The sequence below is a fragment of the Cheilinus undulatus genome, linkage group 8 (genome assembly GCF_018320785.1).
Source record: "Cheilinus undulatus linkage group 8, ASM1832078v1, whole genome shotgun sequence".
Lineage (NCBI taxonomy): Eukaryota > Metazoa > Chordata > Actinopteri > Labriformes > Labridae > Cheilinus > Cheilinus undulatus.
In genome coordinates this window covers 40,545,060-40,562,590 of record NC_054872.1, presented here as the reverse complement: position 1 = coordinate 40,562,590, position 17,531 = coordinate 40,545,060, and the positions used below count along the sequence as shown (strand labels likewise).

Here is a 17,531-nt window from a genome sequence, read left to right as displayed (position 1 = left end):
AGTCCAGAAACGAATCGTTATTTACTCATGAAAATATAAATATTATAGCAGTTGTTATGTATATGTGAGCATCATATCATGAGGACATTTATTTTAGATGTTCAGGAATGGAAGTGTTTAGTAGTATAACCATGATAGTTGTCTACAGCACAGGCGCTTCTACCAGGGTGGATTTTTCCTGTAATAAATTCACACTGTGTTGTTAAAAAGTGATTGGTTTTGTGACAAACACTGTTTTTTTTTTGTTCTCTGCCCATACGATTAGCATTTGCCTTTTAATTTCTCACTGATGTGCTCTTAATTATGAATGAATGTGTTTATTTTTTTCTATTTAGATAGTCCATATCCAGACATTAAATAAACCATCCTTTTCTCTCTCTCCTGTCAGTTTGGTCGTGTTGGTGGCACTCAACATGCTGCTGTTCTATAAGCTGTACGCTCTGGAAAGAGCAGCCCATACACTGGAGACGTGGCACTCCTATTCTGTTGCTGACAGGTAAACACTCTGCTCTCTTTTCCATCCAAATATAGACTCAGAGTTACAGAGGTAATTGGCTTTTGGTCCTAGCTTATTTTACTGGGACTTTATTTACTGGTCCAAAATGTCCCTCACAGTTTTGCTTCACAGCAGCACGTCTTTCCTTGCAGTTAAAAACGAATTGAATTTGGTTGTGCTGATTTAACTAAGCATCACAGGAAACTTTTATGTTTCACGAATATGTCCCGTACTAATTCTCACTGGCTTCATTGTAGATTGTCTCACTATTTGTGCTTGCGTGAAGTAATATTTTAAGGAACTGCAATTTTTAACATTATGTTTGGGCTTTATCTTTTAACTGCTACACTTTCTTATTGTAGTTCACATTTAGCTGGTTAACATATCATAGCCTTTACTTATGGTAAAAAAATAGAGATTTTTCTGAGGGGTTGTCAGAGACCAGAAGTTAGCTAGTTGTTTTTGAGTCCCCCAAAGGGGATATGGTATGTTGCATGTGTGTTGCACTGACAGCTGCATTTGCAGTCTTTACTGCAAATGTCTATGCTTTTTATGCTGGAATGCAGCCCACGTTTTAGATGGAAAAAGTTATTAGAAGTGCATCTTATCCACTCAGCTTTATGGTAATAATACTGTTTCTCCATTTTTACTGGGTGTGGAAATAAGCAGGTGGTTGCTCATAAGTTCACCATATGAGCTCCACAAGTGACACCTCACTCAGTCTGTTTATATGACGTTGCTCAAAAGATGGACCAACACAAACAAATAATGGGGTTCTATTTACTCTTGTATGTTTAATCTCAGCCAGATATCTCAGTTGTTCCCACAGAGTGGTCCAGTTCAATTTGGTATAGCATAGTATGCGTTTATTTGCCTCTCCATTATCAAAAGTTAGAAAGAATCCCAAATAACTGACCTGTACTGACCTACTTTTTGGCACCTTTCCAAAGGGGTGCCAAGCTTAAGGGTGGAGCTTCACACACAACAGACACACTTTCTTCTTAACTTTTGATCAACTGCTACATCCAATGAAGGAAAACAACAAAATGCTGGATCTCCTACGTCATTGCTAACACTGCCACACACGAAGTGAGGGTATGGGTGTCTGTAGAAACACAAATTATCTTGGGATTTACTGTACTGAACCATACCAAACCATACTCAGTCAACCCAGACCACCTGTTGGAAATTCAGCTAAACTAGCCTTTATGTTTTGTGCATGCTCCACAGTTCCTACTCTGGGATTTGACCCCGAGTTCATAAGCATGAAAGGGTAACATGGCAGAAGACGCGTAGTTGTCTGCCCATAGGACATCACCATAAGCTAGAGGGTACATGCACTGCATTTGTGCCAATTAAAGTGCAGAGCATGGAAAAAACTTACAGAGCCGTGTCTAACAGTCACCAGCTGAAAGGAATTGTATTCCCACCTACCTAGCAGAGCTGGACATACTTCCAATAAATAGATTCTCTTCCTGTGCTGGCTTACTGTGACTAGCACTGTAGTATTGTTAAATTGACTAATGTAGAGTTACAACTGCATCAGCTTTAACTGCATGTAAACATACTGAGTGATTAGCTGGCCTTTTTCTACCCCCTAGTGGCTAAAAACTCAGTTACACCAGGATGGTGAAAAATAACTCCTTTCCACTTGTTATAGACTCTTCATTTGTCATTATCTTTAACTTTTCTCTTATTTCCTTATTTCTCTTTACCTCTTGAGCTTTTTAGAAATGTTACTTTAAACCTCCAACCTTATGTCTGTAATTGTTTTATGTAAGTGTGACCTTTATTGTCGTTTCATCATCACCCGTCTGATGATTGTAATGCCCTTTTGTCAGTCTCACCTCTGTTTTTGTTGTTTTGTATTCTCTGAATTTCTTCTGTAATTGACTCGACATCATTGTAAATGAGGGTGCCCCTCAATGATTTCTCGAGTATAAATAAAGGTTGATTGATTGATTGATTGATTGACTGATTGACTGATTTCCCTCTGTTCTCTTCCCTCCCTTTCTCAGTCCTTTGCCTCAGACAGCTGGAGAGTGGGCTCAGGTTTTACAGCTGCAGAGACAGTTTCACCAGGCTCAGCTCAGCAAATGGCAGCAGATCCTGCAGTCTTCTGTCACGCTCCTTGACCAGGTAAGTGTTTGTGTCTGTTCATTTGACTCTGAAGTAAACTGTTTGTAGAGGATGTCATCAGGGAACAGTCAGCAGGAAATCTGTGAGTGAGTCATACATACTGCTTGTGCTCCTAATGTGCTGGATTGTCACTGCATTATGTAATTAAGTAAATCTGACTCAACTTCTTTCTCCCACCCTTCAACCCCCAACCCCACCCCCTCCATCACCCACCCATGTTTATGTCCAGATGAAGCAGTCTTTAGAAAAGCTCCACCGGGGCATCGTGGTCCCAGAGGTGCAGCAGGATCCCCCTGACGATTCAACTGCAGAGACCTTGACTGATGCCTGAGCTCCACATCCTCTCGTTAGCCTCTTCCCCACAAGTCTAACATCTCTGAACACTCTGGCAGAAAAAATGGGGACTGGTGAATCAGGACTGAGTTTGCTCTTTCACTCATTTCCAAATCATTTAGAAAGGAGTGGGATGTGCAGGGAGGCTGCATTACCCACAACTCTCCTCGCCTGACTGACTTGAAATGGCGACTTTCGCCTTCAGCCTCAACCAGTAAAACTCCACTGAACTTGTTCAGACTGGAAGCTATCAGGATCACAGCAATAATTAACCTACAGCTGCAAGTCTCCTGTATGCAGTGTAAGGAAACAGGCCACTGGTGGGCCGATTTTGACCTCCACTGCTAGATAAGAAAAGAGAAATGACAAATTAACCTTCATTTTCAGAAACACCTGTTTTATGACTATCAAAGACTCCAGCTCCCCTCTTGACAGGTTTCATCGGTGCAATAGGAAGGGATCAGTGATTCTGGAAAGTGGGAGCTTTTCCTCCTAGTCCTGGGAACAAGTTAGATACCTTTGCCTCCAGACAACGCCTGCTGAAATAAAACTTACAAATATGGGGTGCCACCTGCTGTGCGGATGTGACGAACAAACACCCAGGAGAAGAGGAGGGACAGCTGACAGGAGCAGGCAACTCCTGCTCTTTTCTGTCAGGGATTTGTTCTTCTTCATGTCCAATTTAAGCCCCCACAAAGGCTGTCAGTCGTCTAAGAACGGAGCTGAGAAACATTTCAACAGACACTTTAGTTTTCACTCATTTTTAGATGTAAATTTTACATCTTAAAATTAATCCAAAACACCTCTTCACTCTCCACAGTCCTGTTCGGGTTTTATCTTCTTAAATAAACTGTGTTGGTTCGTCTGTTATGACAACAAGCTGCGTCACGGACTGTTACAGTATTTATTATCACCGTTGACTTTTTGATCTGAAGTCCTGTCCTGCTCTAAAGAAGTCAGTAGGTGGATATTTCGTGCTCTGTTATGCTGTTGTGTCATGGACCAAGAGGAGCTACACAAGAAGGATACTTGTCACAGCAATAATGGCTATAGTGATTCTAGTACTTTTTGAATGTTTCAAAGTAGTATATAATTATAATAATAATAATAATAATAATGATGAATTGTGTGTGAATGTGCGTAGAGGCAGTGAAAACAAGCAAAGATGGGGTTGATTTGACAGAAGTGTGCGTGTGCGTTCACAAGGAGTCCTCACTGTTACATTTTCAGATGTTACATTTTCATATTAGCGTTTGTTTTTGCAGATTTCTTTTTGGATGTTTGACAAAACAACACCTAAATGGTTCAGGGTGTTACATAGACTTGATCAGGTAGAAATTTAAATATAAAACCAGTCATCTACCGTGTTGTCCAGCTGGGCCGTGTGTTTAAAAACAAAAGGACCAACCAGAACTGAGTAACCCCAAATGAAGAAGGGAATCCTTTTTGCAGTATTTTTTTGTTTGTGTTTGTAAATTAATTTGATTCACTTGTTTTCTCTTTTTATTCAATTCCTTTTTCATTTCAATCTTTATTATTATGTTGTCTTTATTTGTTGTTAATTTTCAGTGCTCTCCGTTCAGACCTCTCAAAACATCTCACCCATCTGCACTCACTCGTCGCTTTCTTCTTTTTCTTCTCATCACTCAGACCCACTCTTCCTCACTTTCCTCTGTGTGCTCCTCCCCCTCACCTGCTCACTCGCTCTCCCTGTGTTGATGAAAATACAATTACAGAGGCATGTGGCCATGCTGTGCGTGGTCAACCAAAAAAAAAAAAATAATAACAAAAGGGTGTCATATTTATTCAGGGAGGGAGGGTGAGGATGGGCTGGGGAGAGAGTGACGGATGAGTAGCGGGGATGAGATTGTACTGTAAAGATGTGACTGTACACCACACCATGGAGAGAAATGAAAAGTTCTAAACATTCAACAGCTCCTTGTTTATCTTTGAGTCTGTGTCTTTCCTGTGAAAAAAGGTGGGTCAGAATCTCTCATTTTGCAATTTATTTAGCTTTCCGATTTGGTCCCAATAGTAATCAGTGAGACGAATTCAGAAGAAAGGTTTTTTTCACAGTATCTGAAAGCCTTTGTAAATATATTTATATTATTTTTCCAAAGTCTCCAACTCAAAATATTTGGTTGTAATTTACCAAGGAAAACACCAAATATGTTAATAAACCTGAATAGCTCATGGAAATATGTGGGTTCTTAGTTATCTAACAAACAGTTTCAGCCCTAGTTTCTTATGAGCATTAGAGTATGAGCCTATGACGTCTAATAAGAAATCTCTTTCCGCTACATGAGGCCCATAAGAAGCTGTGAAGAAGGGTGTTCAAAGTTATTTCCATTGATTATTAATCTGCCAATTTCTGGATTCATAATTTAGTTCTGGGAGTGTACGTAACAGCTGTGGAAAGTCTGAAATGTCTTACCCTTTCTGAGACACCACAAAACAACACATAGATCATCACTCAAGCATATACGTGAAACTTTTTAGGACTTGTGCTATTCACTCCTCAAAATAATTGCAGGCTTATTTTGAGAACTTCTCAGACTCCACTGTTAGAAACGCCTTGAACAGGCGGGATAAAGAATAGACTTTTTCTTGATTAAACTGGGACTTGCTTACGTTACCTACTCTTGACAGCAATCTGAGATCTACTTCTGTAATTTTATAGTTTATGAAAAATGAAGATAACCTTGTCTCAAAACAGCTGTAGTGACTCAGGGTCTGGATTTGACTTCAAAAGTCACTGGTGCTATCTTGATTCTGGGGAAACTAGCTTGAATACATAATCCACAAGGCTTTATCATTGTGTTTTGATGTATGAAGAGAAAAGTTGAAAATAAAGTGTTTTAAATGGCTGCAATCAAAATGATCTACTTTACCAATCAGTGTCATTGTACATGTTTTTATATACCAGAGTACCCATTCTGAAAATGATGTCAGGGAAGCTAAAATTTAATGTTACAGCTATTTGATCCCAATTTTATGGCCAAAACTTTCTGGGCCTTTGCAATTCATGCCTTAAATTTTAGAACATGAATAATTTGCTATTATCACTTATAATTCCCTCGTGCTTTTTAAAAATTTCCACAGAACAAATCCATGTTCATGCAAATAGACACAATACCTCACTTATGATGCTAGGGGTCTCTCAATCACATCAGATTATTGACATGCTGAAGTTAGTGAGAGGAATTCAGGCTCTTTTAGGATCTGGGTCATTTTGCTCAGCTCACAAAGAAGAGCCAGCGGTTTCTGCTCTCAAACAACTCTTAATTTAGATACGAGTTTGCCTTATGTGACCTGCCAAATTTTGCAACACCATTAATGTATGATTCACATTTGTGGTGGTATTTTACTACAATTATGTGTAATTTTGTTTATTAATGAAAATAAGCTGTAATTATTTTCCAAACTATACTGTCCTCTGAAAATACATCGTGGGTCAGATGAAATCTGCTCACTGGCTGGGCTGTGTGACACACCCATAGACTGTAGCAAGAATTGGACAAACCCTGTATGACGTCAGCAGTCTGCTTGCAGTAGGCGGACTCAAACAGCTCTTGAAGCCAATCCGCGGAGGCTTCCGGGGGGGGCATCAATTCTTAGGATTGGAGGATTAACACAACTCTAGTCCTGCTTCCCATAACAGGGGCATGAGAAGATAATTTGTTGAAAAAATAAGTCCACAACTTTTCTTTGGATGTACCACTGGCAATCACAGGGGTTATTACCAGGAGTGAAAGGCCTGTAAAGAAATGCCACTTAATCTTGACCTTGGCTGCTGAGCGACACACATGACATGAGTCAAGTTTGACTTTGTTCATTCCCCATAGAGGTGAAGAGAATCAAAACAGAACCAGGCTGATTTCCTCACAAGTATTTTATTTCTTTCTGTGTGTCACTGTAATTCCCATTTTTCTCTTTTGTTTTAATTGTGGCAAGCAACATTTCCACATTTACATGTAAAGTGAAATCTGCAGTTTAATCGGTTGCTGAAAGAAAACACGTGCACACAAAGCAGACCAACAATGTGGGGAGCAGTGTGGTGGTTTTCACTGGGTGCGTTTTTTGTGCAGGGCAAGGCGTTTAGATAACGTAAACAATACATATCCAACATCCATCATTAATCTGCATGTAAATCAACTTGTTAAGCCTTTAAAATGCCTCTTCTTGTCGTTATTCTAGGCTGCTCATAACCCTTTCGTGTAACTTAAAATAATATTGCACTCTCCTTATTCCAATATTGTTCATGCTTGTTTTTCCTATAGTGCTTTAACAGTTTGCGTGTGTCTTCTTTTCAGTATTTCAAAATGTATCAAAGTTTTGGTACAAAAGAAACTCATCCATAAACATGCAGAACGGCAGTGATTGGTTGCCATCTAGTGTTAACCCAATATTAGAAACTTTCTAACAATATTTGACACCAAAGCTTTGAATTAAGACTTTAAGCTCTTTCCTTTTTTCTCTTTTGGTTTCTATTTCTGGAGGCACACTGGACAGGTTTTGTGGTACGTTAAGCCCACGGCAGTAACATTAGAGCAATTAGCCAAGCCCTTGAATTTCTACAAAGACACTTAGATATGTTTGTGACACAACAAATCAGCAGGACAGTTTTCAACACAGACAAATGAAGCTTAACTTTTCCTCTTTCTTGGCCCTTATATTTACTAGTACAGCTGTTTTACTCAGGGTTTGGTATACACATGTATGCTAATGTATAGACATAATGTTCTCAAACATCACAGGAAGTCACTTCTTCCTCAGGGACATTTTTCTCTACTTGTGAATTTGTAGCTAACCTGCTTTGTTGTAAAGCACAGCCAGGATTAACGCCATCAAATTATTACCAAATCATGATGCATTTCTTTTAAACGTCCAACAATATTATCAACTTTACAAAATAGAAGACCTAGGCACCCGTTACTGGATAGTGGATGTAGGCTATTCAATACCAACTACTGCAGGCAAACTCTATAAATTGCGCAAAAAAATGATGCAGAATTCTGCCCATAATTTTGTGCAATTGAGATGGTTCTGTTTCTCTCTCTGGTAGGAACTTTTGGTTGAAAAATGCAAGTGAAGATCAGAATATTTTCCATTTTTATAATAATTAAAACTACAGATATTGTTTCTTTTTAAAACAAATTATGTGACAATGCGCCAAATAAGAATTTCACTGCCATTTGGCTTTGATTGTTTTAATACAAAAGGTAGCATATTAGTCTTTGGGCATTTTTATGAGTCTGGAAACAGTGAAAAGCTTAATATATATATTAATAGAAATTTTGAGATGAAACAGCATCTTATTTCTGTTTATTTCCTAGCCAGATGCTAAACATCTAAACCCCAGTCAAACCTTATTTTGCCTAAATTTTTACCTTTAACTTAAACTTTGAGTACTTATACCCATACAATATACCTTATGACTTTATTCCCTCTTTAAACCAAAAGCTGTCATCAAAGAAACTCCAGTCAGGAGCCTAAGATGAATTAGACCTCACAATAAACACAGATAACTTTTCTCTTGATGGGTAAATGTGCAAGTGCAGTCACATTCCTGTAGAGTTAAACCTGCAGGTAAAAAAAAAACAAAAAATTATATGTGGCATTCAACACTTATTTCTTTTTTTTTATGTGCTCTAAAAATGGCAACTCATTCCACATTCACATATACAGTACTGTGCAGAAGTTTTAGGCATGTTTTGGCTGAAATTTGATGCTGAACTAAGGCGTGTAATGGCGAGTGTGCCCACCTGAGGGCCCCATCAGGCGGGAAGGAGGATTGACATAACCCAGGTCATGCTCTGGATGTCTTTGTACATTACCAAGGGCATGGGAAAATAATCTGATGAAAACAAAACAAAAACCACAGCTTTGGGGCAGAGTTATGGGTAGATGTGGCGCTTAAACATAGTCTAGGGTACTGTTAGGGCGGGTAGGAGGGTTGCCACAACCCCCTGGTCGTTGTGTGTGTGTTCTAAGCACCTGAAGATTGTTGGTGGTTGCTGGGTTTATTACCAGGGGTTCAAAGGCCCGGACAAAAGAAATGCTGTTAAGCTTGACCTTGGCTGCTGAGCTACACACATACATGTCAAATGTGTCGTCACTGACTCTGGCCGCCCACCCTCCTCTTTTCAGCCCGGGGTTGTGGAACATCAGGATCTGTGAAGAACCGTTAGCGCTCTACATGCCTAAAACTTCTGCACAGTACTGTATGAGCTAACAACATCCCTCTGATGGTGCTTTTCCACTGTTTGGTACTGGCTCGACTCATCTTGACATACTCTTTGTTGGTTTTCCGTTGTCATTTAAAAATTATGTAATTTCGTACCTGGTATTTGCTAATGTTTTTAGTATCACCTATGGCAAAGCTCCAGTGAAGCTGATCTGATACTGAAATGTGATGTCAAGACACTACTGACCACTAGACAAGGGAATCAAACCCTTCTCCTTGTTTTCTCCATACTGCGGTTTGACTTCTCAAACTCTAATGTACTTACATGTTTATTTGTGTTCCCATAATTAAAAGTTGGAAACAGTCCCAAATAACTGGCCTTCCTACTTTTATGGCCCCCTGTTGTAGGGGCCAAGCTTACCTATCTGTCCCAAAAGGGTGGAGCTACACAAACAATAGAGGGTTTGCACTAAAGTCCCTTTCAACACACAACACAATTGTTCAACTGATCTGCAAAACACAGCTCTCTGCTCTATGAGGAGGGGGTAAAAATGGGAGAGAAATGGACTAAATTCCTCTTAAATTAGGGATATTTGAACTTGACAGGGATCCATGCTGTTTCCTAAAGACACAGTGGACTATAGACATTGATAGGTGGTCATAAAATGAGTTACCTGATATTATATGGGCCTGATTTTAAGTACACAAAGTAGAGCCTAAAGACACACTTCAGCAAAATTGATTCTCAGTATTACCATGATTCATTTACTTCTTTTTACTAATCTATAAAAAGAATACTCTATTGTTATTAAATCTTAATACAGAAATGTGTGTTAATCTAGTTAAATTTTTAACCCCAGTTAAACCTTAATTTTATATTAGATGTAACAAATTCACATGGTACAGCTCTTAACTTAAATACTGGGTATTGGGTCTTATAAACTGTTAAAGCATTGGTTACACTTTATGACGCGTTCATGGGAATAACTTCAGTATTTCACCAAAGAGAAATCATGTAAATTTACAAAGGCTAATTTATTTAATCTGTGGTAAGTATACAGATATTAGATTCAGATATTACTTTACCATATGGTTGGTTTACTGAAATTTAAGGTCTTAATTTTGCTTTGAGATAAGAGGAATGGGAATGAATTGAAGTTTACATTAATCACTAAATGAATGCTTGTCGTAGCTACTGTAATAGCCCAGCTTCATCTAGTGTCTCCAATAAGCTACTGTTGTAGCTGCAAGCATTTTTCCATTAGTTGAGGATCTGTGCTGACCACACTGAACAACATTAATAGTCTAGTACCAGCTCACCCTTTCTGCCACCCAATGGTTTGAATGACAGAGACTCGCACTGCCTGTGATATCATATGCAACCCTCTACAGTCCACCCATCCAGTGAGGGTAGGAGTGTCTGTACAAGCTATTTTGGGTTTACCATACCAAACCATACCCCATTAAACTGGACCATCTGGTGGAAATGCAGCAGGAGTTCGTCCTTACTGTTGAGCTGGATGTTGTTGACTATGTGAGAGGTACTACCAATAAACAGACTACATTTAAAAAAACAAAATGCCTGACACTAAAACTGAGTAGAGAAGAGTCAAGCCAAGTCCGGCCAGATCCATATATGGAAATGCACCACAGATCTGTTGGTTAAAACACAACAGTATGAATGACATAAATCTGTGTTGTCAGCTGGGATTTGAATCTGAAAGTGTCAAATTTCATACGTCAAATTTAGCCAGATTTGGTAAAATAATGCACAACAGTGTCGAATACCGATTTTGTAAATAGATCCTAAACATTTAATCGCCTGGACAAACACCAGCAGTTCTTCCAGTATTTTCTCTGCATTTTTACTGTAGTCACGTCACAACATCAGGGAAAAAGCTGGCAGATTTAGTCCATGTAGTATTTAGAAGCAATTCTAAATCTGAACCACAGTGCTATAAATCAACAAAGGAACACAGTTTTTGATTAAAAATCAGATTTATAAAACCTGAACCTGTCCCAAACACGTGGCATTAAATAAAATAAGAAAAATAAAGATTAAAAACTCTTTAAAAACCATGGCTGTGACAGAACATCAAGAGCATGATGCCAGTCGTTTTGAAAGCTTATTAGCATGCAGATGGTGGATATACAGTGCTGATAATATACTCTACATATGTTCAGAGATTATCTGTGCATACTTGTACACCTATTTACACACTGACTCTCTCTGCCCCCTATGTTTCAGGTGGATTGGGACGTGATGCATCCTTCCTGTCCCTCTGTATGTAATACAGTTAAGTCCTTCAGCAGAAAGTCTTAAAAACCATTCTATGAAGATGCTCCACCTCTCTGTCAGTCATTTTTTCCCTCATGTGGAGAGGATGGTGGGCTGTTAGTGACGGTGAGAAGAGAGCGCATGAAGGTGAAATTCTTCAAGGAAGCAGTCCTGAAGTCTTCCTTGACCTGTAGTTGGAAATTTAGAAAACCACAAAAGTCTGTCAGGAAAAGGAACAAGGTAAAAATGACAGATGTAGGTCAAAGGTTAACTTTGTTCAAGTATATTTATTCTAGCTTTTGGAAAAAACAAACAAGGCTCTATCTAAAAATAGAAAATGTGTTCAGATGATGTCATAGACTGTAAAACAGAGCATACAATAGTCTGTATCATGGCCCAAGATGTGCGCACACAAAAAATGGGGTGTGTAAAATGTGAAAAGTATAGAATGACAATCTCATATACCCGTATTTTATTCACAATAGAACATAAACAACATAGCAGATGATAAAATTAAGACATTTTACCATTTCATGAAAAGTATTCGCTCATTGTGGATTTGATGGCAGCAACACATCTCAAAAAAGTAGGGACAAGGCAACTAAAGGCTGGAAAAGTAAGCAGTACTAATGAAAAACAGCAGGGCATTTTGCAACTAATAAGGTTAAATAGCTACAGGTAAGTAACATGACTGAGAATGAAAGGAGCATTTTTGAGTGGCAGGTTCTCTCAGAAGTTGAGATGGGCAAAGGTTCAATAATCTGTGAAAAAGCTGCATCTGAAAATTGTGGAACAATTTTAGGAAAATGTTCCTCAATGTAAAATTGTGACAACTTAAATATCCCACCATCTACAGTACATCGTATCATCAAAAGATTTAGAGAATCTGGAAAAATCCCTGTGGGGACAAGGACAATGCTGAATGTCAGTACTGGATGATTGGGATCTCGCACCCTAAAATCATTATCTGGGCTGAGGAACACTTCCAGAAATCAATGTCCATCAACAGAGTTCGCTGTACCATCCATAAATGCAAGTTAAAGCTCTACAATTCAAGAAGAAGCCATATGTGAGAACGATCCAGAAACGTAACTATGTTCTCTGGGCCACAGCCCCTTTAAAATGGACTGAGGCAAAATGGAAAACTGTTCTGTGGTCAGGTGGATCAAAATTTGAAACTCTTTTTGGAAACCACAGACACTGTGTACTGTGGACTAAAGAGGAGAGGGACCATCTACCTTTTTAACAGTACACAGTTAAAAAGCCCACATCTCCGCTGGTACTGGGTTCCATTACACATCTGGAAACACAATATCAATGCTTAAAAAGTATAACAAGGTTTTAGTGCAACATACGCTCCCATTCAGACCATCACTTTCAGACAAGGCATTGCATATTTCAGCATGACAATGCTAACCACATACTGCAGTCCAGACCATTCACCAAGACAAAAACATCAAGAGGACTTAGGACTGTTAAGCAGCTAGAATCCAACATCAGACATGAATGGGACAACATTCCTCTCTCAAAACTCCAGCAACTGATCTCCTCACTTCTCAGACCTTTACAGGCTGATGTTAAAAAAGGAGGGGTGCTACACAATAGTAAAAGTGGCCCTGTCCCTACTTTTTTTAGATGTGGTGCTGCCATCAAATTCAAAATAAGCTTACATTTTTAATAAAATGATAAAATGTCTCAGTTTCAGCATCTGATACGTCCTATTGTGAATAAATATGGGTTTATGAGATTTGCATTCTTTTTTTATTTACATTTTACACAGCTCCCCAACTTTTTGAAATTGGGTATCTCTCTGGCTTGTAATGAAAAGAGAGAGAAAAATCTTAAAGTATTCATAAATTTCAGCTCTTTTGCTGAATGTGATTTGCCAAAAAAAGATGAAAAATTCTGTTATAAAGGACAAATTATTTAAAGAAAAGTGGGTTATATTAAACATAAATAAAATACGAGGGATACAGAAAACAACATTAAATGAAGAAATACAAGGTAGGGATATAAAAATACCCTCAGCTTAAAATATGATGTACATCATGACACTTGATAAATGTGCATCCTTCAATAATGAACAGGAGAAGCCAAAAGGGAATCTGTAATTTCTTCTGCTGATTTAAAGCGCTGCAATATATATGTTTATCAAATTGATTCATATTGGCCATATTATTTATTGATTTTAAATTGCATTGATTTATACTGTCACAACCTTTATGACGGCACAATTAAAAAGTGAATACAGAAATTACAATGGGGGAAAAAAATCCAGACCTACCTGTGCTATTCTGCAGCTTGTACATCTGCACAATTATCTTTACTCTCAGATGCTATAGCTAAATACTCGGCCCTGATGGGGGTATGGTAGAAAGAAGAACAAGGAAAAAAGCAGACAGTCAAGATCAGTGGATCAGAATAAGAATATATCGGTGCTGGAGGGAAAAGGAAATATGTTATTTAGAAAAGGGCAGATTGAAAGTGAAATTGGTTGTGTTTTTGCTTTCCAAACAGTGTCTGGAAAGAAAAACAAGAGGTCAAAACAGTTGGTGGGAGATCAGGACATTTGGACGGCTCAGCAGGATTTGGAAATGAAATGCTGGCATGTGTTTGTGTTTCAAGTGTAACTCACGCGCTCTCTCTCAGAGCCTCCTCCCCTGCTGCTGCAATCTTTCTGTAGCAGTAAATCATCTCGACCACGAGCCAGAGCTGCAGCCCAATGATGGAGACGTACATCATTACCTCTGACAAGATGGATGCCATCCCCCTTGTGACTACAGAGACAGAGGAAGATAAGGTGAGATATATGGTGTCAGTGTGCATATGGAAATTGAATGTAACTTAATTTGTAACATTAAATGGATGAGAGTTGCCCAGGTCATACAGTTTTTCAATAAGCGGCCTGTAATAATTCATGCCGCCTGTCCTTAGTTCCAGTGTGGTGTAATTGATCATTTCCTGAACCCTGCTGCTAATACTTGTAAAATATCCTCAACGCATTGGTTCAGTGTTATGCTGTAGACAAATCTAACAGAATCCCACATCTACAGCAGCGTCCTTATTATTTGTTTCATATGTACACATAAGAAAAGAGTTAAGTTCTGCAAATATGACTAAGGCCAACTCAGCTTTGAAAAATGTTCCAAACAGCTACTGAGCTCTTTTCCAATTTGATTTTCCAAAACTTAAGAGAGTGTTTTTTCAATCATATTTATGTGGAAGTTCTTAAGTAAATATTAGTAATACATTCCCACCATTTAGAAACAAAGTTCCAGACAGTTTTTTGTTGTGTTTTTCCACAATGTGATCTTGTAGTAAAGAAGAAAACATTGACAAGTTGAGTAAAAATTAAGAGGACTGAACATTGAACCTTGGGGAACACCTCTTTGCTTACCTATACACTTTTGGGCCTTAAAGAGATATTAAGTTGTTTTTGCAGTTGGGCTGCATAAGCTACTTGGTAATAGTAATTCTAATAGCCACCTAAGTTTACATTATCCCCAGCTCTTATGTCTATCTCCTGACTACTGTTTAAACATCTCGGCAAGGAATATTTTTTGTTCTTGGAAGTATAGAACAGACCTACAAATGCTATTATTTCATTCTCCTTTTTCCCTTCTCTCCTCCTTGTCCTTACATTTGGCACCCCATTAAGGACAAACGTAGCCTTATAGTTAAGAGAAAAACATTTACGTATGAGTACAAGAATTAAGAGAACCGAACGTTGAACCTTGGGGAATGCCTCTTTGCTTACTTAAATACTTTTTGGCCTTAAAAGATGTTTGGAGTTGAGTTGCATAAGGCACTTGGTGATAATGATAATATTAGCCAAAAGAAACTTTGGCCTGTGTGGCCCCTTAAAGGAGAGTCCTGTGGGTACTGGCGAGGAAAATAGGCTATACAGTGCTTTGGACAGGGAAAGTTTCTGTTTGTGATTTGGCGTATTTTAGCTCAAGTGGGCTCAAAAACGTTGTTCTTCTACTTCACTGCATTGTTATCCCCTGAGCTAATGTTCAATTGTCTCCTGACAACTGTTAAAGCATCTTAGCTGGGAATTGTTTCTTTCTGGGGGAAAAAAAAACACACCGAGTAATGCTGTTACTTTTACTTCCCCATTGAACCCCTTTCCCCCTTTTCCTTACGTTTTGGCACCACATTCAGAAGGATGAGCTTTGTATGGTTAGTTGGATGGTCAAAGCCGTTGTACTTGAGGGTGCGGTAAAACGTGCACTGGTAAGTTCCGGTGTCATTGAAGGTCACATTGCGGATGTATATAGAGCCGTCCTGCAGGTCTTTGGTGTCTTTGCTGCCACTCCAGTCCAGGCGATCGGAGAAACGTGGGTCAATGACTAAGGATGATTTATATTCATAGCTATATATCTGAAAGAAAAATACAGAATGCAGGTAATTATTACGTTAGTGAAAGTGAGATAGCTAACATTTGGAAAAGTGATAAAGACTAAACCATAGTCCCTGGATGTTCAAATCTAAATGTTGCACGTTATAGTCTGTCTGCTATTCATTCTATTTGTTTTCCTTTGTTGTGTTTAGGCTGATGATGACATTTTCTATCCATAAATGCTGTAAATGTTAACCTATTCTTAAAACTATTCTTAAAACAGGATCTTTGAGATAGTTAAAACATGCTTAGACAATGGGAAGAAGACTGCAATATTTGATATTAAAGTTCTGAAAACGAAAATTAGGAAATGGATATGCTTCTCATCATCAGAAAAAAGAAATGAAAAGGATTTTTATGAGCTGAATTCAATCTCATTTCTTCATAAATATTGATTGTAAAAGATTTTTGATAGTAAAACTACACTGTGAACCCAATATCAGTATCCACTCACTAATAAATGTGTTCGTCTTTACAAACAAGACACAAATTAATGCCATGCTCATAATAGATCAAGCTAGTTTGGGGATGATTCAAGTGTTGCTTATTGTTAATGCATACATAAAACAGTTATAAAGAAAAAAAGGACACTGACGCTGTATTTCACTTAACAAAAATGTGCTATAACATTCTCTCTGCATAAAACAAAGTGGTTGTGAAGATTTCCAGTCATTTCCTGAGGAAATAGACATTCAGTCTCCTCCTCACCTCTGCTGCTGATTTTCAGCATCGACTGAGCTGCTGTTACGGCTTCACCTCTGCTCTCTCTGGTGAATTACTGGATACTGATTCTAAACAGGCTAATGGGGACTGCTCTTCTTCAGCTACAAGCTGTAATGGCTTCTTTGCTTTGCCTTGCGAGGACTTCTTCAGTTTGCAAAAGTGCTGTCTACTAGTTGACACAGGAGTGGGAAAAGTCTGTCATGAAAAATGTATGACTCTGCTCTCTCTGGGGATAAATGCATTGCATCTGTTTTCTTGATGGATAAGCAAATAGCCTTGTTGTGATGGATGTGTTTGTGGTTTTTTTGCTGGTTTTAATTCTCTCTACATTGATGCATCACAAATTATGTCATCAAGTTGAAAACAGGCTTGTTTAAAGGAATGGATGGACACAAGTTTGACGGTAAACTTTTTAAATATCTTTTTTAATCAAGCCTTCATCCCTGCACCTGTGTAACAAAAAAAAAATTGCAAGTGCACTTCCAAGGCCACTTTTTTCAGAAGCATGGTTTGTGCTCTTAAAATTCACAGATTACAATTATATGTCTGTACATGAAATACAAGGTTAAGTCATGTGATGGTTAGTGTGGCTTAGCCATTGAATAAGCGAAAAAATGTCTCTGAAGTCTCCACTGGTTGCTTGATAGCTTTAACCCTAAAATTCCACATACTCAGTCTAACGATCTGCATGCTAAGTGTACTATGGAGCAAATCAATTCTTTTCTAGTCAGTCTTTGCAGTTCCCCAGCAGGCACTTTGCTCCATCTGTGTCATTTGCCAGAAGTGCCACGCAATGCTCAAGATTCATTCCAGATCTATCTTAGGCAGAAACCGCTGCCCAAATGTGTCGATCTACGTTGGAAAGATTGACTCAAACAGGAACAAGCATGTTCAAACTGATCAATTTCAAAAATCAGCACACTGAATGTAAATTTCTCTCACTATAAGAATATTATATTCCATCAGTTGGTCA

At 38.5% G+C, this 17,531-nt stretch overlaps 2 protein-coding genes across 5 annotated transcripts in view; one reads left to right on the top strand and one right to left on the bottom strand.

Annotated features, from left to right (window-relative positions):
- The window catches only part of gramd1a (GRAM domain containing 1A), a 52,994-nt gene extending 47,154 nt beyond the window's left edge, over positions 1–5,840 (top strand). For all 3 annotated transcript variants that reach the window (XM_041793163.1, XM_041793164.1, XM_041793165.1), the window contains 3 exons: positions 389–496; positions 2,515–2,635; positions 2,865–5,840. In XM_041793163.1, coding sequence (XP_041649097.1) covers positions 389–496; positions 2,515–2,635; positions 2,865–2,966 — 331 coding nt within the window. In that variant the 3' untranslated portion in view covers positions 2,967–5,840. The remainder of the gene's footprint in view (positions 1–388; positions 497–2,514; positions 2,636–2,864) is intronic.
- Positions 5,841–8,982: 3,142 nt separating this feature from the next.
- Positions 8,983–17,531, bottom strand: part of scn1ba (sodium channel, voltage-gated, type I, beta a) — a 29,745-nt gene continuing 21,196 nt past the window's right edge. Inside the window, exons 3-6 of one of the 2 annotated variants that reach the window (XM_041793910.1) lie at positions 15,579–15,816; positions 14,069–14,210; positions 13,718–13,789; positions 8,983–11,653 (exon numbers count right to left, since the gene is read on the bottom strand). In XM_041793910.1, coding sequence (XP_041649844.1) covers positions 13,723–13,789; positions 14,069–14,210; positions 15,579–15,816 — 447 coding nt within the window. In that variant the 3' untranslated portion in view covers positions 8,983–11,653; positions 13,718–13,722. The remainder of the gene's footprint in view (positions 11,654–13,717; positions 13,790–14,068; positions 14,211–15,578; positions 15,817–17,531) is intronic. The other variant, XM_041793909.1, reaches the window with a different exon arrangement.